A 25,044-nucleotide genomic window follows, 5' to 3' on the forward strand; every position below is an offset into this window, starting at 1 on the left:
AAGCCAAAAGTAGCCCAATTCAATGGGAGAACCGTGGACCTGGCAAACCGAAGTTACTGACGTTTTCTCTGAAAGACGCCACTCTATTCAAATAAGCAGTTATCGTTCCATTAAACACTGAAATACTTACGTTTTCACAAATTTTATAAAAGAAAACATCCAGTAAGACTCAGAGGTACAAACATACAATCCCCAAAAACAAATAGCACGTCTGCGTTTTTTCTGGCCCTTAAAGCTCGTTGGGTGTCACTTTGGTGGACATGTTGGTTCCGCTGTCGTGACTGACGGAAATCTTCTTCCTCAGGCTCGGGAAGCGTTTGACCATCAGCTGTCTGAAGTGGTTCTGGAACTTCTTCCCGACGAAGGTGTAAAAGACGGGGCTGACGCAGAAGTAGAGGTAGGCGATGGTGCGGGTGACCTGCAGGGCGTAGCCCAGCCTCTGTCCTTCCTCGCAGCTCACGTGTCCGTCGCGTTCGTGCATCAGCATGACGACGTTGAACGGCGTCCAGCAGGCGAAGAACAACACCACGATCACAAATATCAGCCGCACCGTCTTGAACTTGGCGGCCAGTTTCGAATGTACGACGGTTACGGCGATCCTCACGTAGCAGTAGACGATGACCGCCAGCGGGAAGATCAAGAAGAGGAAGAGCTGGAGGTAGAACCCAGACGCTCTGAGGTGGGCCACGTTGAAGTTGGCTTCGTCACTCACGTATTCGTCGCAGTAGGTTTTCTGGTCGATGTGGTGATAATAGGCCGTTTGGAGGAGCATCGGCCTGACGCACGCCAGCCCGCTGACCAGCCACACCACGCCGCACGAGATCACGGCGTAGCTGCGGTTCCTCACCTGAGACGCGCCCAGAGAATACACGACGGCGAGGTGCCGGTCGAAGGTCAGCAGCGTCAGGAAGAGGACGGAGCTGTTGAAGCCCAGGAAGTAGACGCTTTTCACCAGCTTGCACACGACTTTGCCGAAGATCCAGTTGGAGAGCTGCATGTAGACGCTCACGAAGGGAAGACTGCTCATGAAGATCAGGGAGGACAGGACCAGGTTCAGCAGCAGGATGTTGGTCACGGTGGTGAGCCTCTCGAACCTGGAGGGTGGTGGGGGGGAGACATCAGGGACTAAAAGTACTCTTATTTCACAGCTCTCTCTGATTTTATTGTATAATTCTAAACATTTATATTGATGCTTTTAGCCTATTTTGTTGTCTTGTAATTCACAAATGTAAAGTGCAATACAAATAAATTGCATTCTTATTATTATATTTATTAATATTACTATTATTACTACCATTATCCTTATCCTTATTATTATCATTATTATGATCATTTTCATTATTATTATTTTTATATATATTTTTTTTTTTATATATATATTATTACTACTATCATTATCCTTATGTTACTATTATTATTATTAATATTATTATTATTATTATTATTATTATTATTATTATTATTATTATTATTATTATAGTTATTAACAATAATATTGGTATTATTGTTGTTGTTGTTGTTGTTGTTATTATTTATTTTTATTTTTTATATATATTATTACTACTATCATTATCCTTATGTTACTATTATTACTATTACTATTATTACTATTACTATCAGAAGCATAAAAGAAGAATCTGAAGAACGGTGAAAGTACCTTGAGCTGACTGAACCTTTAGGAATAAAATTCAAATGTTCAAATATCAATGTGGCCTTCAAAAAAAAAAAAAAGACAAGTTACTCTAAGGAATTAATGTTCTCTTACTTTCTCTGAGTCATTCTTCCTTTTAAACCACTTAGAGGTGATGACATCAGATGACAAAACACCAATATGTTCCATTGTACGCGTCCATCCGTTAGTTTTCTAGAACACTTCCTCCAGTTCAGGGTCGCTGCCGGAGCCGATCCCGGCTGACAATAAGTGACGGCAGGAGACACGTTGATCACGCCGCCCCTCCACCGCAGTGCAAACATGAAGCCATCCGTCACTCACCGGTGGATGATGACCAGGACCAGCCCGTTGCTGAGGACGCTGAAGGCGAACATGAAGTAGTAAAGGACCGACAGCCGAGCTCCCAGGCTGTTGTCTCCGTCCCGGCTGCACAGCGTGACGGTGACCGAATGGACGTCGGTGTAGTTGCTGTAGTCGTACTCGTAATACGTCGAATTCCCGTCCATCTTCCTGCCGCAAACCTGCCGTCAACAGAAACCCGCTGGTCACAAGTAATAACGGTCTGAAGTTTAAATGATCTATAAATCGGTGTCATCCCGAGGTTTTTTTTCACGATGCCGAGCCTGACTCACCAAAAACCGCCGGTTCTCTGCTCCCGAGGGCCACGACTCGTCTGACCGACGGCGTCCAGCAACGGGAAGTGTCACACGAGTGCGTCTGAGTTTTGTTTGTGTGACCAGGAGGGAAGTTGGTGGCTGACAGCCTGAAATATTAATGATCTGCAAGAGCTCAGCTCCTCCCTCAACATCCTGCATGATGGCTAAGAAGAAGAAGAACCTCATATCACTCTATTTGTGACATACAGTTATATCCTGTAGCGATGAGCTCGATAAACTCTTTGGGTTCACACTCACAGGCGTTTGCGGATCTGATGTTTCTTCAGTTTGCACATTTTCAGACCCTTTTGGTTTTTCACCACAAAAGACGAACGCGGCTCTGAATCTGTCCGTTGCTTCCATGAAGTCTTTTGGACAGATTCATCCTTCTCTTCTGCCTGATGCGTCTCCATTTTTTTATTCTCTCTCCCGCTGCTCACACTTTTAATGTGAACATTTAAACTTGGTAGCTTTGTCACATAAATGAATTAAATGCCCACGTAAGTGTTTTCGACACATTAAAAAAGTAAGTAAGTAAGTAAATTGTATTTCTATAGCGCTTTTCACAGACACGGAGTCACAAAGTGCTTCACAGTACAAACAAATAAGAACAGATAAGAGAAAAAAACTATCTTAAAAACACAACAAATGCCAAGAGTCGGTGGCAGCGTGGGTCGATTAGACTAGAATGCTTTGGCAAATGAATGTGTTTTTAGACACTTTTTAAAGATGTCCGCTGAGTCCAGAGAGCGCAGGTTCGAGTGGGAGTTCATTCCAAAGTCGGGGTGGCGGCAGCTTTGAATGATCGGTCTCCCCGGGTTTTAGAGCAGGTACGTGGAACCTTTAACAGGTTCTGCCCAGACGAGCTCAAGCTCCGAGTCGAGCTGTAGGGCTTAATGAGGTCAGCAATGTAAGGAGGAGATTGGCCATGTAGGGCTCGAAAAGTGGGCAGCAGGATTTTATATTGAACAAGAAGCTCAGCAGGGAAGAGATCTTAACACAGGGTAATATGGACCCTCCTGTTGGTGCTGGTCTAAAGTCTGGAGGCTGAGTTCTGGACTAACTGTAACCGAGCCAGCTCTTTTTTGTTGAGGCATGTGAAGAGGCCGTTGCAGTGTCCAGGCGTGAGGACACAAATGCGTGGATAATCATTTGGAGCTCTTCTCTGGACATCTTGGACCTGAGCTTGGCGATGTTACGCAACTGAAAGAAGCAGTTCTTTACCAGCTGTCTGCAGTGATGATCCAGTGACGTGGATTCGTCAAAGATCAGCCCTAAATTCCTCGGTTTTGGCTGAAAGGCTCAGTTCACCCAGGTACTGTTTGATAGAGGGGGTAGCACTATCTGGGGTGATAACAAGCGTCTCAGTTTTGGCAGAGTTTAGTTGTAGGCTATTTTCACTTAACCACTGCTTCACTTGTGTGAGACAGCTGATTAAGGAGCTCAGTTTGTGGACCTCAGAGGTCTTAAATGAACAGTACAACTGAAGATCATCTGCAAATAGGTGGTAGGACACGACACTGAACTGCTGGATCATCTGACCGAGAGGAAGAACATACAACAAGAACAGGAGAGGCCCCAAAACAGAGCCTTGGGGCACACCGTACAGCAGACTGCCGGACTCTGCCATTATATGGCTGACAGACACTCTGAAGGTTGAGGAATCAGGTGGTCGACTGTGTCGAAGGCTGAGGAGAGGTCCAATAGGACCAACACCGTGCATTTCCCCGAGTCTGCAGACATCATGATGTCACTGGACACTTTCAAAAGAGCAGCCTCTGTAGAGTTGTGTTTACCAAACCCTGATTGAAACGTATGATAGATGTTATGCGACTCCAAAAATGACGAGGGTTGCAGTGTAACCACTTTTTCCAGCAGTTTGCCCAAGAAGGGAAGTTTAGAAATGGGCCTGAAGTTACTGAGGTCTGATTGGTCGAGATTGGGTTTTTAAAGTCGCGTTTCCACAATAGCGTGCTTGAACAAATTAGGAAACACGCCTGAAGAGAGCCACAGATTAAAAATCTTGGTCACCCATGGGCCTATTGTGTCAAAGGTATTCACAAAGAGCTTAAAAGGCAGTGTATCTTCAGAACTGGAGGAGGGTTTCATCTTAGCCACCAGTGCAGCGATGTCTTCAAGACACACAGGATTAAAAGAGGACCACCGTTGGGGGGGGGGGGGGTTCAGTTGGCGATGGGCTACATAAAGAAAGTGGTGGGATTTTATGCTTTATGTCCCGGAGCTTATTGATAAAAAAGTTCAAAAAGTCATTGCTGTCTTCCTTACAGAGCACAGGAATAGCCATGGTAGCAGGGGACACGATGGAGTTTATAGTGTCAAACAACACTTTAGGATTTCTTTTGATGGATGCAATCAGTTGCGAGAAATACTTAGTTCTTGCCTCCTTGATGGTTTTGTTTAGGGAAGACACCAGATCCTTGAGATGCAGTCTGTGGACTTCAAGCTTGGTAGATTTCCAAAGGCGCTCAATTTTGCGACAGGATCTTTTAAGATTCCTGATATTGTCGTCAATCCAGGGGCAGGACAGATTTCAAGACATTATTGCGTTTTAGTTTTGCCACCTGGTGGAGATTAGAACCACAATGTGAATTAAAACAGTGCATTAGGTCATTAACATCAGCACAGTGGTTCACAGCACAAGGATCAAACATAGCAGGACATGTCTCAGCTGCAGACTCTGTAATGATCCTCCTTTCTGCCCTTGTAGGAGCAGGCCTGGGCCCTGGAGGTACGGTGAGGTCAAAAAACACACAGCTATGATCACTAAGGTGGACATGCTCTAATCTAACATTTTCAACATGTGGGCCAAGTGAAAACACCAGGTCCAGGGGGTGTCCCTCGCTGTGGGAGGGGCCTGATACATGTTGTTTAAAGTTCAAAGATTCCGTCATAGATAAATGTTCTGCTGCTGGGCTGGACAAGTCATCATCGATGTGCAGGTTAAAATCTCCGAGAATTAAAAGTCTTTCAAGTTTTGTTGTGGACGTCAAAAAGTCATTAAAATCCTTTAAGAAAGCCCCAGCAGGGCCAGGAGGACGGTAGATCAGACAGCAATAAAACATGTTGGAGGAGCCCACTTTGATCATTTGAAGTTCAAAAGAGGAAAAGCTGTCAATGTTCATCATTCTGCATGTGTAACTGTCCCAGTACGCAGCAGCAAGACCCCCCCACCACCACCACCACGACAGGGGCGGGGCCAGCCGAGAGCTGCACATCCTGCAGGTGGATCAACTCTCCATCTCTTTGCCACGTCTCAGTGAGAAACATAAAGTCCAGTTTTTCTCGGGTGAAAAACTCGTTTAGCGGGAAAGATTTATTTGCTATGGAACGAGCATTCAGGAGTCCAATCCGACTCGAGGAAGAGCTCTGGGCTGTCAGAGAGCAACGGAGGGGACATGTGTCTAAACACGTCCCGCTGGAAGTCATACCCCTTTAAATAATTTTGCTGAATGGTCGCTCTATGGCCCAATTTTATCTTGAGTGGGCAGGAGTGTGTTTAAACATAAACACATAAATAAATAATTTTAAAAATACACCAAAAAAAACAAAAGTGAAAAACAAAAGCATAAAACCAAAAAAAAAAAATTATTTTTTTTAAAAATAAGAATAAAAAAAGCTAAAATAAAAAATTATATAAAATATAAAACCCATAAATTGAACAAATTTAATTTAAAATGTAAGTTTTCTTTTGTTGTGGTGCAGAGAGTAAACATGATGAAAATGTTAAGTTTCACAAAAATCCAATAACTCCTCCCAAAAAAGTGACGTCAGCCTCAAGATAACGACAATTTTAATGAAACCTTCGGCTGCAAAATACAGTCAAATGTCCAAAGCAACTGTTGCATTCTGGGTGTTTTTACAAACTCACCCTGACTGGCGTCTCGTGTTGACGGCGTATCGTGTGTGTGGTTTCATTACAAAACAAAAAACAGCACCCACTAGTGGCCAGACATCCTAATTTGCATGCAGCTTTTAGTGTTTCTGCTGTTCATGTCAACATCGCTTTCAAAATGTTTTAGTAATGGTCATTATGTCAAATACCTGCAGTACTGGTAATGTAAACTCTGGCCTAATAAAAAGTATTTGACTTCATTTTTTCTGTGTTAAATCAATTTTATTTTAAAAACAACAACAAAAAAAACCAACCTTTGTATGTGGCCAGAGAGGAAAAAAGACTGATTCTCCACTTGTTTCTCCTCACTGAGATGATATGTGTGTGTGTGTGTGTGTGTGTGTGTGTGTGTGTGTGTGTGTGTGTGTGTGTGTGTGTGTGTGTGTGTGTGTGTGTGTGTGTGTGTGTGTGTGTGTGTGTGTGTGTGACTCAAAGTTCACGCTTCACTTCGTGTCATTAGTATAAAAGCGGTGATGCAGACTCAGTGAACCAAACCTCCACGCAAACACATTATTATCGACAACAAGCACGTTTATTGGTGAAATCAGTGGAATCGTCTTTACAATCAAGGCTGGCAGCAACTGCAGCAAACACCGATCAGACACACCCGTAAAATTACTGTTTTTAATCGTGCATGAAAGCAAGAAGGTGAAGAGTGATGAATGATATTTTCTCGTATATTTCAAATGAGGAAGAAGAAATGAAGAGGATTAAACGGTCGTTTGTTAAAAGGGTTTGTCCCATTTACACGACAACAAGGTCAAGTGAAAACACGCGGGGGGTCTGTTTCCATGGCAACGGTACTCGGATCTACTGAAAACACAACTTTTTTGTAAACGCGACTCTTCTGAAACAACCTCCGAGGTGTCATGACTCCCACTCGATATTCTCCTGGGACTTTCATTTTGACAGTCATTGTAATAACAGTCCAACTTGGTATTTTTATTTTGACAGTCACCATAATAATCATCCAACTTGGTGGTTTTATTTTGACAGTCACCGTAATAACAATCCAACCTTGTAGTTTTATTTGGACAGTCGCCATAATAACAATCCAACTTAGTACTTTTGTTTTGACAGTCACCATAATAATCATCCAACTTGGTGGTTTTATTTTGACAGTCACCATAATAACAATCCAACCTTGTAGTTTTATTTTGACAGTTACCGCAATAACAATCCAACTTGGTACTTTTGTTTTGACAGTCACCATAATAACAATCCAACTTAGTACTTTTGTTTTGACAGTCCTCGTATTAACAATCCAACTTGGTGGTTTTATTTTGACAGTCACCATAATAACAATCCAACTTAGTACTTTTGTTTTGACAGTCACCGTATTAACAATCCAACTTGGTGGTTTTATTTTGACAGTCACCATAATAATCATCCAACTTGGTAGTTTTATTTTGACAGTCACCGGAATAACAATCCAACTTAGTACTTTTGTTTTGACAGTCACCGTATTAACAATTCAACTTGGTGGTTTTATTTTGACAGTCACCATAATAATCATCCAACTTGGTAGTTTTATTTTGACAGTCACCGTAATAACAATCCAGCCTGGTCGTCTGTCCACTAGAATGTCCGTGTTCTCCCGTTGAAAAAGTCTGTTTTCTGTCAGCGGACGTAGTTTTCATAATATCTTAAAGCAAAAATGATGCGTTTTCACTCTAAATGTTTTCAACTGGAATTGTGTTTGGAACTAATTTTAATCTTTTATCATCCATTCTCAGTCTCCATTGAACTTGGAATTAAGTGGTTTTGTGTTTGTTTCTCGCTCCTTGTCCATCCCTAAAGCTCATTGGGTGTGCTCTTTGTGGACATGTTGGTTCTGCTGTACTGACTGACGGAAATGTACCTCTTCAATCGAGGGTACCGTTGAACCATCAGCTGCCGGAAGTAGTTCTGGAACTTCTTCCCGACGAAGGTGTAAAAGACGGGGCTGACGCAGAAGTAGACGTAAGCGATGTTGCGGGTGATCTGAAGGGCGTAGCCCAGCCTCTGTCCTTCCTCGCAGCTCGTCGCCTCGTCGTGCATCAGCATGACGATGTTGAACGGCGTCCAGCAGGCGAAGAACAACACCACGATCACAAATATCAGCCGCACCGTCTTGAACTTGGCAGCGAGCTGAGACGATACGACGGTCACGGTGATCCGCACGTAGCAGTAGACGATGACCACCAGCGGGAAGATCAAGAAGAGGAAGAGCTGGAGGTAGAACCCAGACGTTCGCAGCTGCACAACGTCAATATCTGGAACCTCCCCCGGGTACTCGTCGCAGTAGGTTCTGTTGTCGATGTAGTCGAAGGTGGTGTGGAGGAGCATCGGCCTGACGCACGCCAGCCCGCTGACCAGCCACACCACGCCGCACGAGATCACGGCGTAGCTGCGGTTCCTCACCTGAGACGCGCCCAGAGAATACACGACGGAGAGGTGCCGGTCGAAGGTCAGCAGCGTCAGGAAGAGGACGGAGCTGTAGAAGCCCAGGTAGTAGACGCTGCCCACCAGCTTGCACACGACTTTGCCAAAGATCCAGTTGGAGAGCTGCATGTAGACGCCCAGGAAGGGAAGACTGCTCATGAAGATCAGGGAGGACAGGACCAGGTTCAGCAGCAGGATGTTGGTCACGGTGGTGAGCCTCTCGAACCTGGAGGGGAGGAGGGCGGGGGAGGGGAGGGGGAGGGGAGGTCAAGAGAAGAGGAACAATCAGACAGACGTCATGCAGCCTGAATCACTCTGATCACCGGTGTTGGCGAGACGATGGAACCCAGGGCTCGTCTGTATGGGTCAAGAATCTATTTGAAATGTAGAAACAGAACTGCCTTTTCATTTTCACGTGAAAACTGCATTTTAAGAAGCAGAGCGGCCACTGACGTCACCCTCCGGCGCCACTTCCATGTGCAAAGTCGAGTTGAGTTTTGGTCGGGTTTCCTTTGCGGATCAGGCGTGAAATTTAAAGTATTCTGACATGAACGTTCTCTCATGTGCTGCTTCACCATTTTGGCCTCAGTGATTCAGGGACAAAAGCTTTTCTTAATGCAAACGTGGACCCAGGAAGTGACTTCACCCTAACGGCTGAGGGACCGTCCACATCAGAACACACTGCTCTTGGCCGATCGTTTTAAAGACCCGAAAACCTTTTAACACGGGTCCCAGAGTGGGGAAATTCTAAAGCCCCGGAGGTGTGGACGGCAAAGGCGATAATCTGTGGGAAACGATGATGTCATCGCCCCATCTCCCCCCACGCGGTCCGCGATGTCACCTAATAACCACAACAATTGTAGACTCCATGCTCCAGGTGGCGCTGCAGAAGCTACTGATACTAGCAGGAGCATAGACCTATATAATTCAGAGTTATATAGAAGTCCATGTGCACGAGTCTACTTCTGTATATCTGTGTTTTGTCTTCTTCTGCGTTTTTGGTGCATTCGGTGAGTCGCGGCGCCCCTAAAGGCCTGGCATATGTACTACATGCCCTTAAGCCTCGTGTTGAGCCGTGTTCATAGTGACGTGTGGACGGATTTTTCTTTGAGAACCCCGGGGAGAAAAAACAGCTTTCTGGCTCGTATGGACGAAGCCTGACAGACTGGAGGCTTGAGACCGCCTTCAAGATGGGAGAATGGCCGGGGGTGAAGAATCCTCCACTGTGATTGGCCCAGAGAGGACAGGAAGTGAGTCAAGGAAGTACCCAGACGGAGGACCGTCTTTGAAGTATGAGCCTCACTGTACATGTGGAGCCTCTCTTTCGCAGGATACCCCAAGAATATCTTCCAAAACAAAACAACAATCTCATGTTTGGTTTTGAGTTCTGTCATTAAATGTGCAGCCCCAATTAAGAAAAGTAAAATCCAGTCTGAATGATGTATTATTAATTTTATTTATGAATTAAACAATGCAGCTTTAACCTTGAATCAAAAATGAAAAAAATCGTTTCTGCCAATGCAGTTTAATTTTCAAATTTGGCATTTCAAATTGAATTACGCTAGGGAACCTTTTGAAAATTAGATCTTAAAAGCCATTTACTTTTTCCATTTTTATTTAGTCACGTAGTAAGGAGTTCCGAAGAAGAAAATTAAAATACATTTTGGATGATTATTCATTTTATTAATGAGTCAATAAATGCGGTTTTAATCCAAAAAAAAAAAAGGTATTTCGCCTAAATACATCGACACAACTTTTGTTGCGTTTCATACGCTCGGTTCTTGGACTAACTGAAAATGCAACTTGTTGAAAATGGCTTCAAATGAGGAACTTTTTCAAAACACGTATGTAGACGGCGGAAACGCTCCTACTGGCCACGCCCACCACGGCCGTAGTAAATACTTCTGCACATGCTCAGTAGATGGACAGTAACAACAACACACCGAGTCAAATGGAAATCTGACTTTCCATTGATTAATACATAATTTCACCTTTGCACACGTTGTTAATGTGGGACTTAATGTGGGGTCCCGTTGCCACGACAACGGTGCCACTGAACACGCAACTTTTTCTGAACGACTCCCAAGTTGGAACTTCCTGAAGACGCTCTGACTCCGTCTCCATGGAAACGGGAGAAAATGCAACGTTTACTACGTTTCCACGGTCGTAGCAACCACCGAAATTTTCTGGACTATTCAGTCGCACCTGAATATAAGGCGCAACCACCAAATTTAAGGAGGAAAAAAAAAACTAAAAGGAAAGTTCGGAGTTACGTGATGCACCTGAACGCATCACCCATGTGTCTGCGGCATCAAGCCCGTTTACCCGTAAGAATTCATAAATTAGCTGCAGGGTTCAAAGCTTGTGAAAAAAGTAGCCGCTTGTTATCCAGCAATTACGGTAGTAGTTGTGCACATGCTCAGTCGAGCCAATTGGAACATAGTTTCCTCCGTAGTAACTCCTAGTGCATATTCTCCTGGCACCCCGCCCGTATTTTACTTTGAAATGTAGGTGAAAGGTTAAATGGCCTGTATTAATGTGTTTCCTCCTGCGCCGCCGCGGCCGGCTTCAATCTCACCAAACACTCGCGCCCGGCGAGATCCCATAACAATCCCAATGGCAATGATTACCGAAGTCCCGCTACTACAGTCGTACTAATTGTGCAACTCAAAGTGTTGATTCCCTGAACACACTGTGTTCTTGTGCTTTATAATTGCTGTTGCCATCAACAGAAATAATGTGTGAGGCGCAGGAAACAGATTCCGATCTCGAAGGATTTTTTTTCTCAGCTTTCCGCATGTCAGAGTTTATTATCTTTTCTGTATAAAAGCAGATATAAGAAGGTATTCACTGGTTTTCATGTGAAATGAAAGAGTAAGATGTTTCCATCTGAAATGATCTTTTTTTTAATTATAATTTAGGCTTTCTGCTTCAGCTGCGTGCTGACTCGCCGTCTCTCCACCTTCCATTATAGACTGTATTATAGACACAGCTTTCTGTCGCCGGCCTGAGTATATCCACATATTTCCGTCCCACTCGGGTAGAAGTGGCGACAGTGACAGAGTGGCGGGAACTCTTCGGGGGGGGGGGGGGGGTGAAAGCCACTCTCTGTGGGACAGAGACACTTCCACTGCACTGCTACTTCGTCTCGACACCTTCAGTCAACTCCACCGTGAAGTGGAACAGAAGTCTGGGGGGGGGGGGGGGGGGGAGCTACTTCCTGTTCAGACATGGAAGGAATGAAAAACACGCCTGTTCTTCATTTGTACAAGTACAACTACTAACCTTTCGCTGTTTGCAATACAAAGTACCGATAAAAGTACTTAGTAAAAACATACAGCCTAATTCCTTCTCCACACAATAACAATACATGAAGGCTATGCGTTGCAAACCCTAAAGAACAATATCATAAAGTTAAAAATTACAAAATGAACATATGAACACATGAACATTCAGCGCTGTAGACTCCAGCGTACGACTGCGTCTAGAGTAGCATAGCGTAGCGAAGCGTAGCGTCTCTCTCCGCTCTGCGTTATGCTACTGTAGACCGAGCTGCTGGTGAGGAGAGGATCAGTCACTTTGATCATGTTTAGCATGTAGCATCGCTGGTGTGTGAGCCTGAAACTCTTTAGCATGTAGCATGTAGCATTGCTGGTGTGTGAGCTTGAAATGCTTTAGCATGTATCATGTCGCATTGCTGGTGTGTGAGCCTGAAACTCTTTAGCATGTAGCATGTCGCATTGCTGGTGTGTGAGCCTGAAACTCTTTAGCATGTAGCATGTCGCATTGCTGGTGTGTGAGCCTGAAACCTTTTAGCATGTAGCATTGCTGGTGTGTGAGCCTGAAACTTTTTAGCATGTAGCATTGCTGGTGTGTGAGCCTGAAACTCTTTAGCATGGAGCATGGAGCATCGCTGTTGTGTGAGCCTGAAACTCTTTAGCATGTAGCATGTAGCATCGCTGTTGTGTGAGCTTGAAATGCTTTAGCATGTAGCATTGCTATTGTGTGAGCCTGAATCTCTTTAGCATGTAGCATGTCGCATTGCTGGTGTGTGAGCCTGAAACTTTTTAGCATGTAGCATTCAAATGAAGCTTCCTCATTTGAAACGTTGTGTAAAACAGAGTCTGAGTCACGGACTTGAGTTCAGCCCTGAATCACGTTGATTCATGTCCAACAGTCAAACTGACGCCGATTATCAAACGATCTTATCGGAGTTGATCAGCGACTGATGGGAAGAAAAGCCTGAATGTGACGTGATCAGAGGCTCCAGCTGTTTCACCACAACATGAGTGTCGCTACCAGGAACCTCCATCCTCCACCGCAACTTTAACTCCCGCTGATCGGAAGCTTCACTCCTCTGGAGCTGGAAAGTGAGGTTGTGTTATTTCACATCGTTTATGAAATCACTCCGGGACTCCAGCGTGTATTTTTCCAAACAAAAACTTGCATCTTGCAACTGTTTAATGCAGGAAGCCACGTCAAGGGGACTGCGACAGCTGGAAGAATAAAACTTCCTGTTTCTCAGTCAGGAATAAATCCCAGAAATATTTACTTCTGTGGTAGTAACAAAAAACAACAACACTTACATAATTAATTCAGGGGCCTCATTCAGCTCTGGATGGTAAAATGTTAACATGATAAACAATGAATATGTTGTTTCCCCAGTTTTAGTGTGAAAACAAAGAAACGTGCATTTTGGAATTTTTTTTACTTTAAATGCAATTTTGTTAAAAAGCCAGTGAGAAAAACATCCTGTCACTTTATATTTTGCAGTGAGGATCCAACGACCTGTCGTAGTACATTATAGTATTCTGCAGATTATGTGAAAAACTCAGAAAGAAATTTTACCTGTCAACGTTCAAAATAAATCAGCAAAAAGAGAAAGTACCTACAATTTAAAAAGAACAGAAATGTAAAAAAATAAATAGGGAACGTGGCATTTCAGTAAAAGATTCCAGTTATGGATTAATCTAGGTAAGGAAGCTATAGATTCTAAATCACACTGTAGATTAAAAAAAAGTGGTTAAAATAAGATTATTATTATTATTATTAAAATACAAAGAAATGACGGGGGAGAATGAAAGTGTGGTTTTATTTATTAAATTTAACAAGCGTGGTTGTTTAGGCCTCTCTGGCTTTGTAGTCATTTTGTTTGATATTTGCTGTTGGCTTTTAATTTTCAATGAAAAATTATTATTTGTGAGAAAGAGGCTTATTATATAAATTTACTTACTGCTCCATTTCATTAAGGGAATTTGAAAAGTTGTTTTTATTTCTTTTAACATTTTAATTTTATTGATTTTTTTTAAATGCATTAAAAATAAAATAATAATAATAATAATAATAACACTATTGTTATTAATAATAACGCTATTATTATTATTAATAATAATAATAATAATAATAATAATAATAATAATAATAATAATAATAATAATAATGTTATTATCATGAATGAAATAAACTAAACTAGTTTTAATTATTTGTTCAAAGCCTATGAACTACAAGCTCTCATGCTGATTGGTGGAGGAGAGGAATCCTCCTCAGAGGCTCATTTGAAAGATGAATGCAGGTCCTGCTGGCTGGTGTCCCTCAGCTGGAGGACGCATCAGATCCACTCACCGCTGGATGATGAGCAGCACCAGGCCGTTGCCGAAGAGGCTGAGGATGAACATGAAGTAGTAGATGATGGAGAGGCGAGCGCCCAGACTGTTGTCTGGCTCTCTGCTGCAGGGCGACACCAGCCTGGACGGCTCGTCGCTGGAGCTGCTGTAGTCGTAGTCGTACGTGGTGGAGGACTCCATCGGGACGGTCTGAAGCATGAATGAAGAGGCGCTGGGACATTCTGCAAGCCGTGGGTGTGTGTGTGTGTGTGTGTGTGTGTGTGTGTGTGTGTGTGTGTGTGTGTGTGTGTGTGTGTGTGTGTGTGTGTGTGTGTGTGTGTGTGTGTGTGTGTGTGTGTGTGGTGGGGGAGGGCAAGGCAACGGGAAGGGGCGAGGCCGAAGCCCGTCTGACTCAACGTGAGTCCAGGTCACTCCGACATCAGTCATCAAGGAGGAGGAAGTGTGTGTGTGTGTGTGTGTGTGTGTGTGTGTGTGTGTGTGTGTGTGTGTGTGTGTGTGTGTGTGTGTGTGTGTGTGTGTGTGTGTGTGTGTGTGTGTGTGTGTGTGTGTGTGTGTGTCTTTCAGCAGTTCTGGCCGTTGGGTGTAACACATATACATAATGACGTTTTCAGCTTCGCTATATATTTACCTCGATAGAGGAGACGGTGGTGTCGTCCTCCTGTCCTCTGTAATTTGTCCATTATTCTCTCTCTTCTTTTTTTTATACACCTGCGGTTCTTGCAGCCTCAGTTAGTTTACTTCAGTTAACCCTGGAACGATCTCACGGCGCATAAATGAACACAAAGAAAAGCTTGTGAAGGGTTAATAATAACTGCGTTCTAAATGATTCTGAAGCGACAAAGTTACTGGAAAATACTTCAAATTACTCCAGGGATGAAATGTTTTTGCAGAGAAATGAAAAGAGTAGAATCAAACGAGATACACATTTATTTCAAGCGGAAAAGTCATAAAAACTTCTGAAATGAGACTTTCTGACGTGAACGAGACAGTTAATCTAAGAACACATGAAGGAATCAGAACGGTTCTAAAAGTCTGTGTGACGCGGAACGACCATGTCATTTGAATGTAAAATTATTTTAACTGAAGGGTTGGATGGGTTTTTTTTTGTTTGTTTGTTTGTTTTTTCCCCCCAGCATCTGTGGAGATTATGGATTATTAAGCGGATGTTTGAAAAGCACAAACCAAGTGAATCCTGAACGTTGACCTCGAGTCGCCGCTGCAGTCTGACCGCCACCGACAGCCTCCCTGCTGGACCGAGACAAACTCAACCTCTGACTCAGTGGCGACACGCAACGTGGACTATATCGGGCAGGAACAGGAAGCAGAAGTTGAAATAGAATTTAGAAGTAGTTTTTTTTTTTTCAGGCTTTTCACCGTGACATCATTGTATTTGTGGTCTTTGTGGAATTATTGCATTTATGACCACACGTTGAGGTCCGCATGAGGCAGCAGGGGGCGCTCCGCTATGAGACGCTCCACTATTTCCTACCACACAGAACTTCTATATAATGAAGCGATACTGCTTGGTTCATCAGGAACTACTAAACAAACTACAAACTACTGTAAATGAAAGCTTCGAGTTTTTTAGCCATAAAATGAGCCTTTTAATGGCTTCATGTGAAAGAGAACTTTAATCAGAGTGTTTATGTAGGTTGCCATGGAAACGGCTGTAGACCAGCGTTCTATCATTCTGCACCTCCGTTCCTCCATGTTGAAGCTTTTGATTCAGACACGTCCAGAAATAAAGTGAAAGAAAGTGAAAGAAATTCACTATGTTGTGCTGAAATGTTGAAAAATAAGCCTCGAGCTCATTCAGGTTAATGTTATTATTATTAGGGATGTCCCGATATTAGTGATTTGTGAGTGATCGGGGATCGGCAAATCCAGCCGATCACCCCGCCGATCTAAAAAAAAAAAGCAGGCGGAGCGGGGCCATAGACCTATAAAACTAGAGTTATATACAGAGGTTTATGTGTTTATGTGCAGAAGTCTACTTCTAAATTTCTATGTGGTCTGTCTTCTTCTGCGTTTTTGTTGTGTTTGTTGAGTCACAGCGCCCCTAAAGGCCTGACGTGTGTACTACATGCCCTGAAGCCTCGTGTTGAGCCGTGTTCATAGTGAGGTGGGGACGGTTTTTTGGGAGAAGGCCAGGGAGGACAAAGATAATTTTTTCGTTGTGTTGATGTACCCTCAGTTTACAACAACTAAAGAGAAAGAGAAGAATTTTGATTCAATAAGTGAGTTTTACAATAATTTCTAGCTAAACAAAGCTTCTGCCAATAGTGCTTTTAGCTGCAGACGTCTTAGTCGCTCCAAAAATAGACTGTTGAGTATATTTGCAATAGTAATGTGAGTATCGGATCGGGAAAGTATCGGTATCGGCCGATACTCAATTCTGAAAAATCGGATCGGTATCGTTGGCAAAAAAGTGTGATCGGGACATCCCTAATTATTATTATTATTTTGCTCTCTGGCCATTCTGGGGCTTCGGACTAAAGCAAGACGGACCTGAAAAAACAAGAAAAGAGGGACGAGGAGATTCAATGTTTAATGTCTCTTTGGTCTGCGTCCGACGTTCAGGTCAGACTAGATGGGACGACCTGGAACTAGAACCTGGTTCTTTCTGGTGGAAAAGCCCTGATTGACTATGAAGGAAAACTGATTCTTCCATTAACTTTCCTTTAAAATTCATTTTGCGTTTAAAGTGAAGACGGAAAGCTCTGGTAGCATTTTGTTCTTTCACGAAAAGTCTGCAGAACCCGACTTTCTTATCGCGGTGTGATTGCTGAAAATGGTTTGAGCACTTTTAAAGTTACGAAACAGAATGTGTGACTCGTGGAAAAGAACGCCACATTAATTCAGGAGCACAAATGTGTTTTTCAACAAATTGTGCGGGGAAAATGTCAATTTTGTTTAATCTGCGAACTGTAAAACAGGATTTGTGCGAAGAAGTTGTGAACGTGTGTGTGTATGTGTGTGTGTGGTGTTGTATTTGTGGAGAGAAAAACATTCTACAGGTATACATCTATAAATTCCACTTTTGGAAGTGATCAAAACCTTTTTCGTCAAAAATACCTGAGCACTTCCTGCAGAACCAGACTTCAGGCGATGAATCCTCAATGAATCCTCTACATTTCCTTCGTCACATCGTGTCGCCGTGGTGACGCTCCCTACTCAGTGTTTCACACAGTGGTGTAGCTACCTGACATGCTAAGCTTCGTTCTTTTATTCTTTAGTAGTAGTTTATTAGTATAGACTAGCTCGAACCAGCAGATGGCGGTAATGCAACTTCACAGATGCTGACTGCCGTTAAGCCCAACTTAGAAGAAGCTAACATGCTAGCCATGCTAACTGGGTTCCGCAAACAAATGTGGCGTTGGCGAAGGTCTGCGCTCTACCGAGTGTAGCTCTAGGTAATGTTTAGAGGCCATTGTTCTCTGTGTACATGTGCGTTTGGTTTCATTACAGAAATAAACAACAGCACCCTCTAGTGGCCCAGCATGAAAAGTACATAGTTTTCTGTGTTTCTGCCGTTGCCGTGTGAACGTGAAACTTTTCGAAAATGCAGTCGATACACGTCCAGCGTTGTAAACAGGGCTTAAGTTGCCTGAGTGTGAATGTGAGTGTGTGAATGTGGCTGGATTCGCTTCACCTGATCCAAAGAGGATGAAGTTGTAACTATAGAAGATATATTCATAGAGAAGGTGTGGTAGTTTTCAGATAAACTGCAATTTTCCAATAAAACAAAGAAGTTTATCCTACATTTAGTTTTTTCCTAAATGTCGTTGCTGCTGAAGAGTTGCGTTGCTGAGCAGAAGTGTGGGGAAACACATGTAAGATAACGTATAACTCCTCTGTTCTCACTGCAACAAAGAGGAATTTGAATCGTCCACAGAGTTAAATTCAGAGAACAAATCAACAGTTTATTTGTTAAATCAGGGTAAATAAAACTTTCAGAAAAAAATAAGAGTTACAGACACTGCTCGTCATGCTCAAAGACAAAAATACAACCTGCAAATGTTATACGTTTTCACTTCAGAAAAGGACCTGAACATTTTAATTTGAAACAAATATCTATTTCAGTTGTTGGTGTAAAAATCTGGATTTCCCAAATACAGGATTTACATTTTTTTCACAAATATTAATCAATTAAAAAAAATATATATATATATAAATGCAGAAAACTTTGTTATGGAAACTGGATTCTGAGATTGTAAATATGTACTGCATGGGCTTTTGTTTGTTTGGTTGCTCTATAATCACTGTGTGGAAGGTGTAGGCTTCTGAAAACTAGAGTTGTCTTTTTTTTTATTATTATTCTCACGTAAGGAGCAGTTAAATATAAGAAACATATTCTTCTGGTCATTTTCTTCCAATAATAGTGTTCATATGATACTTTAGGGTGCACTGTTGTACAATTGTTGCTTTTATGAAAGGAACAGAAATAAATAAATGAATTAAATGACAAAAGAGCGTTAATTAAAGGAGCCACAACACCTTGATATAGAAACATTTCCTACAGCAAATCAAACTTTGAGGACCAACGTAGCTGGAAAAGGAATTCTTCCAGGTAACAATCAACAAAAACCAAACGCCCTAGGCACACATTTTCAAAATAAAAGTCTAGTAAAGTGTGAACGAAGAACAGTGGGAAGGAGTTTTATATATTCAATCCCAGAATCAGCTGAGGAAAGCAGCTGGAAACTATGGGTGAGAGAGCTGCTGCTGGAAACTGAAAATACCCTCAAAAGTTTTGACTAAGCTGCGGCAGCCAACAGAATGAAGTACGATTCCAAAACATTGGAAAACACAAATAAAATCCTGTCTATAATCTGACGGCTGCAATTATCAAGGCTCTGCCTGCGTTTGGGGCGAATTAAGGCCATTATCGGAGAATTTACCGTAATCCTCTGAGACGCAGAGCAAAACATCGTCTGCATAACGTCGGTAAACAAGACAACAAACGTGACGGCTGAACACAGAATTCTGTCTCAGTCGGGGATTAGAACAACCTCCGGACACAAAAGGTGATAGAAATGTGTTTTCAACAGGAGGATTACATGAGCAGTACACAGGCCCAGACGGAACCGAGTGTCAGCGCTGACTGTCGGAGCGGAACATCAAAGTCTGTCTCTGTTTTCTCAAACTTTTTCTCTCGAGTTCTGATCCTGCAGGTCGTCCTTACCCATAGTGCATCACAATGCGAGGCAAGGATGCATTATGCTCGTTGTTGAAAGCAGTATAAATGTCCTCAGCGCTCGGTAGAAACCTTTTGACAGATTGTAGTTGATGGTTATTTACAAATCCAACTGGGACATTTTAGAATTTTGAATTAATTTGATTAGATCAAGAGCGTCAAAACACATTTTCATCTTGAATTAGAATAACCTTTAAGTAGAGTAGAACAGAACGGAACCTTATGTATATAGCACCTTTCACAGACATGAGTCACAAGGTGCTTTCCAGCACTAATAACAGGAAAAATAAAACACAGATAAGATCATTAAAAATATAGATGCAAACGAGTATACGTGATGAAAATGTCAATAGTTTTGCAAAACGAAACAATTACTACAGAAAATTGCTACAATAATGACAGTTTCTAGTGAAAAAAAAAAGTAAACGGTCCCCAAAAAACTTCCATGGATCATAAATGACACAGAGCTTATTCAGTTTCTAATAAATTATCTACATCAACTCCTTTGCGTATCTTCTAAGTTAGAAGTGGCTCCTGAGATGATACAAATACCACAACTAATCCACTAAGTACATCCTGGCCAGCAGAGAATAGTTCAGATCCAGTCGGGATCACGATGCCAGAATGGGGACAGGTTGCCAAAAGTTACTTTGAAAAAGTAATATGATGACTGATTACTTCTTTAAAAAGTAACTTAGTAAAAAAAAAAGTACCCCCCCCCCCCCCACCGAATGTCTCAACATAAAAATGACACAAGAAGGGGGCGGGGCTTCCTGCCTATGTATCTTTTCATGAAAGAAAATTACAAAAGTGGCGTTACGTCTCTGCTGTTGTGTTTTTGATACAATGTTGATGTTGAATGATGATTGATGGTTCTGAGTCTTTTGTGGTACTTGAACGCACCATCGAAGCAAGCTGGCCTGTGAATGGCTGAGGGTGGAGAAAGGGGGCGGGACAGGGGAGCCTGTGTGTGTGTGTGTGTGTGTGTGTGTGTGTGTGTGTGTGTGTGTGTGTGTGTGTGTGTGTGTGTGTGTGTGTGTGTGTGTGTGTGTGTGTGTGTGTGTGTGTGTGTGTGTAAATACCTAACTATAGACAAAATACGAGACGACGTTTGCAGATTAAGGTTCACAAATTATTTTACACATCGACACTCTGACTTTGGACAGACGGATTGAGATACAGACAGACACTCTCTATACGCATCTACAAACAGTTGTACTACAAAAATACTCCATATAGTCCCCCTCGTCAAGTCTTCTTCCAGACTGATCGTGGACTTTTGCAGCTTATCTGAACGGACATTAGACACGATGCAGGACGGATTCTAAACACAAATTCATCACATATGAGGAGTTCTATGAAGGACATGACAGGTAATGGCCAACAGGAGGTTTTCATTCCAACTACTGACGGTTTCTCTGCTGAGGCTAATGGCTGAAATACTCGCCTGTCAATCACTCCGCAAAAAGCCTTTAGTCTTTGTAACCTTCATCCTAATCAATAAGGATATTGTGAGTTCGTTCATTTATGATTCATGAATCTTCAGTTCTTTGTAAAAACTCAAAGTCGAGTGTTGAATATAATTCACTTCGAAAACAGAGTTAAAGAGGAGGTAGCTGTTTTTTTTTTTGTTTGTTTGTTTTTAATGTTATTCTGAAACCTTGGTCTATAGAATATAAAATAAAAAAATCAACATCTTGGTGACGGCCGTGGTGTCGATGCTCGTCTGACTCAGTTCGGGATCAGACGTCGCCGTTTCAACCTGCGAAACCAAAAACTTCAAAGTTCAAAGTTCAAAGTTCGGTTGGATCTCGGCGCCTTTGATCAGCGGTTCTGTGATCGGGGATGGACGCCCTGCCCGCTTCAGTTTGACTCCACTAATGAGACGCAGAGATCTCCACGCCATCTGTCTTGAAGGAGTCAACCGCTCCTTCTGCGGCGGCGGCGTCAGACGTTGGGTCCTTTGCTGTAGTGTTCCCTGAGGCCGTAGGTCTGGTAGCACATGGAGAAGTCGCAGATCCCCGGGACGCCGGGGACGCCTCGTTTCCCCGGATCCCCCGGTGGCCCCGGCTTCCCGGGGTTCCCCTGGCTGCCCGGGTAGCCGATCCCGTCGAAGCCACGAGGACCTTGAATCCCTGCAGCCGCACAGGAAAACACAGGAATCAGTCGGGTTTTTTAAATCTTTTTCTCTTTTTCTTTTTCTTTTTCTTTCTTTTTCTCTTTTTCCTCTGTTTTTATTTCAGTCTCCGAATGAGTCTTTTCAGTCTCGGCCTTCAGAATAAGACGCAGATCTCTCCGGAACCTTCTCTCTTTGGAACCTTCTCTCTCCAGAACCTTCTCTCTCCGGAACCTTCTCTCTCCAGAACCTTCTTTCTCCGGAACCTTCTCTCTCCAGAACCTTCTTTCTCCGGAACCTTCTCTCTCCGGAACCTTCTCTCTTTGGAACCTTCTCTCTCCAGAACCTTTTCGCTCCACAACCCTCTCTCTCCGGAACCGTCTCTCTCTGGAACCTTCTCTCTCCAGAACCCTCTCTCTCTGGAACCTTCTCTCTCCAGAACCTTCTCTCTCCTCAACCCTCTCTCTCCGGAACCTTCTCTCTTTGGAACCTTCTCTCTTTGGAACCTTCTCTCTCCTGAACCTTCTTTCTCCAAAGCCCTCTCTGGAACCTTCTCTCTCCAGAACCTCCTCTCTCCGGAACCCTCTCTCTCCAGAACCTTCTCTCCCCTACCCCCACTCTACAAACCCGATCCGCCCACACGTCCATTAAAAATACAAGAGAAAAAAAGAGTCATGGTACATTTTTGTGAAAGTGCACTGATGTGCAGGACGTTGTGGTCGAGGTGCAGGAGGAGCTGCAAACGGCTTCAAATGGTTGAAGACGTTTCAAAGAGCAGGATAGATGGAAGTTTTATTATTTTTTCAGATATACCTGGATGGCCGGGTGGTCCTGGAGGTCCAAGGTGACCCTCTCCTTTGCTGCCTTTCAGGCCTCTTGGTCCCAGGTCACCTGGGGGGGAGAACCAGATCCACTTTAAACCAAACCTTGCTTGGTTGTTTTAGAGAGAAACTCATTTTTATTGAGCAACACGATCGGTTTCACTCAACTCCTCACTCGGTCAACTTGCGTTTAATGGTTGACTAGTTTACGAAGTTGTAGTATAAACTGGGTTGGGTCGTCTTTCAAAAACGCTAAAGACCTGCTTAATTCTCATTCCGTTCCGTAGCTTTGCCGTGAGAACCTGATGGCGTCAACACAGATTTACGGCAGAGGGAGTGTAGTGTGTAGTATGTGTGTAGATTTGTCATCACTTTGACCATGGTAGAACACACCTTAGTACCATGAAGACCGGTATCATTGCTTCACTATCATCAATGATTTCCTTCGCCAATGAAAGTTGGGCGTGAAGGTTATGTTTTCGTCCGCGTGCATTTATTTTATTCATTGGTTTGTATGGATGTATTTTAACAAATTTTCGCAAAAAACTTCTCACCCGAATTCCATGGAATCTTCAGGGATGATTTGTCATCATCCAAGGACCAATCGATTAGATTTTGGGACGTTAACAGCCGAATAAAGCCCAAAAAACAGTAAAAAAAAAAAAAAGTCCCATACAAAGCGGATGAGCGAGGCAACTCATGGAGGAGATCAAAGGAGATCAGCGTCTGTTGCCACGGAGACGCTCCCTGCTCAGTGTTTCACACAGTGATGTCGCTACCTGACAGGCTAGTTAGCATCGATATGAGCAAACGGCTATCATGTTGGCCATGCTAACTCCGTTCTGGTAACAAGTGTGGCGTTGGGGAAGGTCTGCGCTCTACCGAGTGTAGCTCTAGTTCCCTATCTCGTTCATCCTTGGAGTTCTCGCTTTGCCTCGACGAAAGATCTCTGATCTCTGGTTCACTAAAACATCCCAGTCAAATTGAGACTCACGACCAAAATCAAAACTCTCGTCATGTGAACACATAAAAAAAAACAACATCTTAGCTGAAATCTGCAGGTCTGAACAATAGTTAGTAATTCATGTCATCATCATATGAGGAATGCGCTGCAATAAAACCAAGACGTTCCGTCACTTTTTAAATGAATCCACTGTCGCGGCTCTGCTTGACTTCACCTGCTAAAATCTTCACGGCGGCGGCGTGGAATCTTCCCCCGCTGATTAACCGCCCCGCTCTGAAGTGGTGATAAATCACGGGCGGCTCATCGTGATGACTCGGCAGTATTTGTTGTCTTTTGCTCTGCCGACTTCCCCTGATGTTCGCCTGCTTAATGATCTGGTTTTACAGCCGCAGCGAACATGCTCACGTCCAATTTGCTTCCTGTTGACACCGTTTTTTTGATTTTAATAGCCGATGAAAGTGGCGGTAAACTGGGGTCCTGGCTCCTGCTCGTGATGATGTGCGTTTTTTTTTTTTTATTGCTTTGTTTTCGTCGAGGAAAAACGAGCTGGACTCGGGTTCTTTCACATCATAAGCTCTGCTGATTTCAGAGCAACAACATGTGATGGAGTGTCAGTTACTCTTTAATGGCACGATGACAAAACTTCATCTTTTCGGATCTCGGAGACACTGAAAACACAACTTTTTGTGAAAGGCTTCCATGGTGGAACTTGTTGAAAATACTCCAAATCCAAGCAAAAAATAGACTTTATAGCAACATTTAATTTAATTTAATTTAATTTAATTTAATTTAATTTAATTTAATTTAATTTTATTTTATTTTATTTTTAAATTTAAAATTTTCATTTTATTTCATTTATTTATTTAAAAAAAATCTGATTATTTTGGACATGTGGGAACAATAAAACAAAAAATAAATAAATAAAAAGACAAACAAACACACATAACAGGGCAAAGTAAGCAAAAATATGTAACAGATAACAAAAAGTAATCGCCCGTAATTTACTCCTTCCCTTTCTTCACCTCAACCATCAGTCATTCATACCTCTGTAGTTTTCTTTTATGTACATATTTACCACAAACTCTATCTATTCATATTTACAAGAAAAGAAAATATAGACACACTTGAGTCATTTTTCAATCTTGGTTAAAAAAAAAAAGACTGGAAAAAAAAAAGCTGTAATAATTAAAATCAGGACAAAAATGCCAAATTGACTAAAATGTGTAAAAGGGGGGAAAAAGCTTAAAAATGTCAAAAAGAAAAGCAACAAAATGGTAAAATGTCCTTCCTCCCTATGGCCATATGAGTCTATTTCTCCTCCCTGTGTGTTTACTGTGTTTTAATTTCATCCTCTGCTGATATTAGTCACCATAGAGCTTTTTACATTTTAATGTTGAAAAATGACTTATTTAATTTATATCCTTTTTTTTATTTGATATTCAACTTTATTTCTATTCATCCTGTGTGGAGAAATGAAAGGAATTTCCCTCCATGATTAACCAAGTATTTCTATTCTATTCTATTTTATTTTCAAAAGACAAAATTGACTGATAAATGCTGGAAAGAAGGTTTAAACCTTTAAAATCAGGTACAGAAACAGAAGAAAATGTAGTACAATATTTAGCATCCTGAATTGTAATTGAAACTTCATCAATGC

At 42.5% G+C, this 25,044-nt stretch overlaps 2 protein-coding genes across 2 annotated transcripts in view; both read right to left on the minus strand.

Moving 5' to 3' along the window:
• Positions 1-229: 229 nt before the first annotated feature.
• On the minus strand, positions 230-14,357 carry LOC308125932 (uncharacterized protein; the record flags this gene model as incomplete). Its single annotated transcript, XM_080489973.1, has 5 exons — positions 14,288-14,357; positions 8,056-8,891; positions 2,305-2,492; positions 1,994-2,193; positions 230-1,094 (listed from the first exon to the last, which is right to left on the minus strand). Exons 1-5 carry the CDS (start codon positions 14,338-14,340, stop codon positions 230-232), a joined length of 2,142 nt encoding a protein of 713 aa, XP_080346099.1. The 5' UTR covers positions 14,341-14,357.
• A 5,896-nt stretch (positions 14,358-20,253) lies between these two features.
• LOC308125456 (uncharacterized protein) overlaps positions 20,254-25,044 on the minus strand; it is a 60,302-nt gene continuing 55,511 nt past the window's right edge. The window contains exons 31-32 of the mRNA XM_080489202.1: positions 22,416-22,493; positions 20,254-21,621 (exon numbers count right to left, since the gene is read on the minus strand). Of these exons, the coding sequence (XP_080345328.1) occupies positions 21,434-21,621; positions 22,416-22,493 (266 nt within the window). The 3' untranslated portion in view covers positions 20,254-21,433. The remainder of the gene's footprint in view (positions 21,622-22,415; positions 22,494-25,044) is intronic.

The sequence above is a fragment of the Lipophrys pholis genome, assembly GCF_963383615.2.
Source record: "Lipophrys pholis genome assembly, chromosome: 20".
NCBI classification, from domain to species: domain Eukaryota; kingdom Metazoa; phylum Chordata; class Actinopteri; order Blenniiformes; family Blenniidae; genus Lipophrys; species Lipophrys pholis.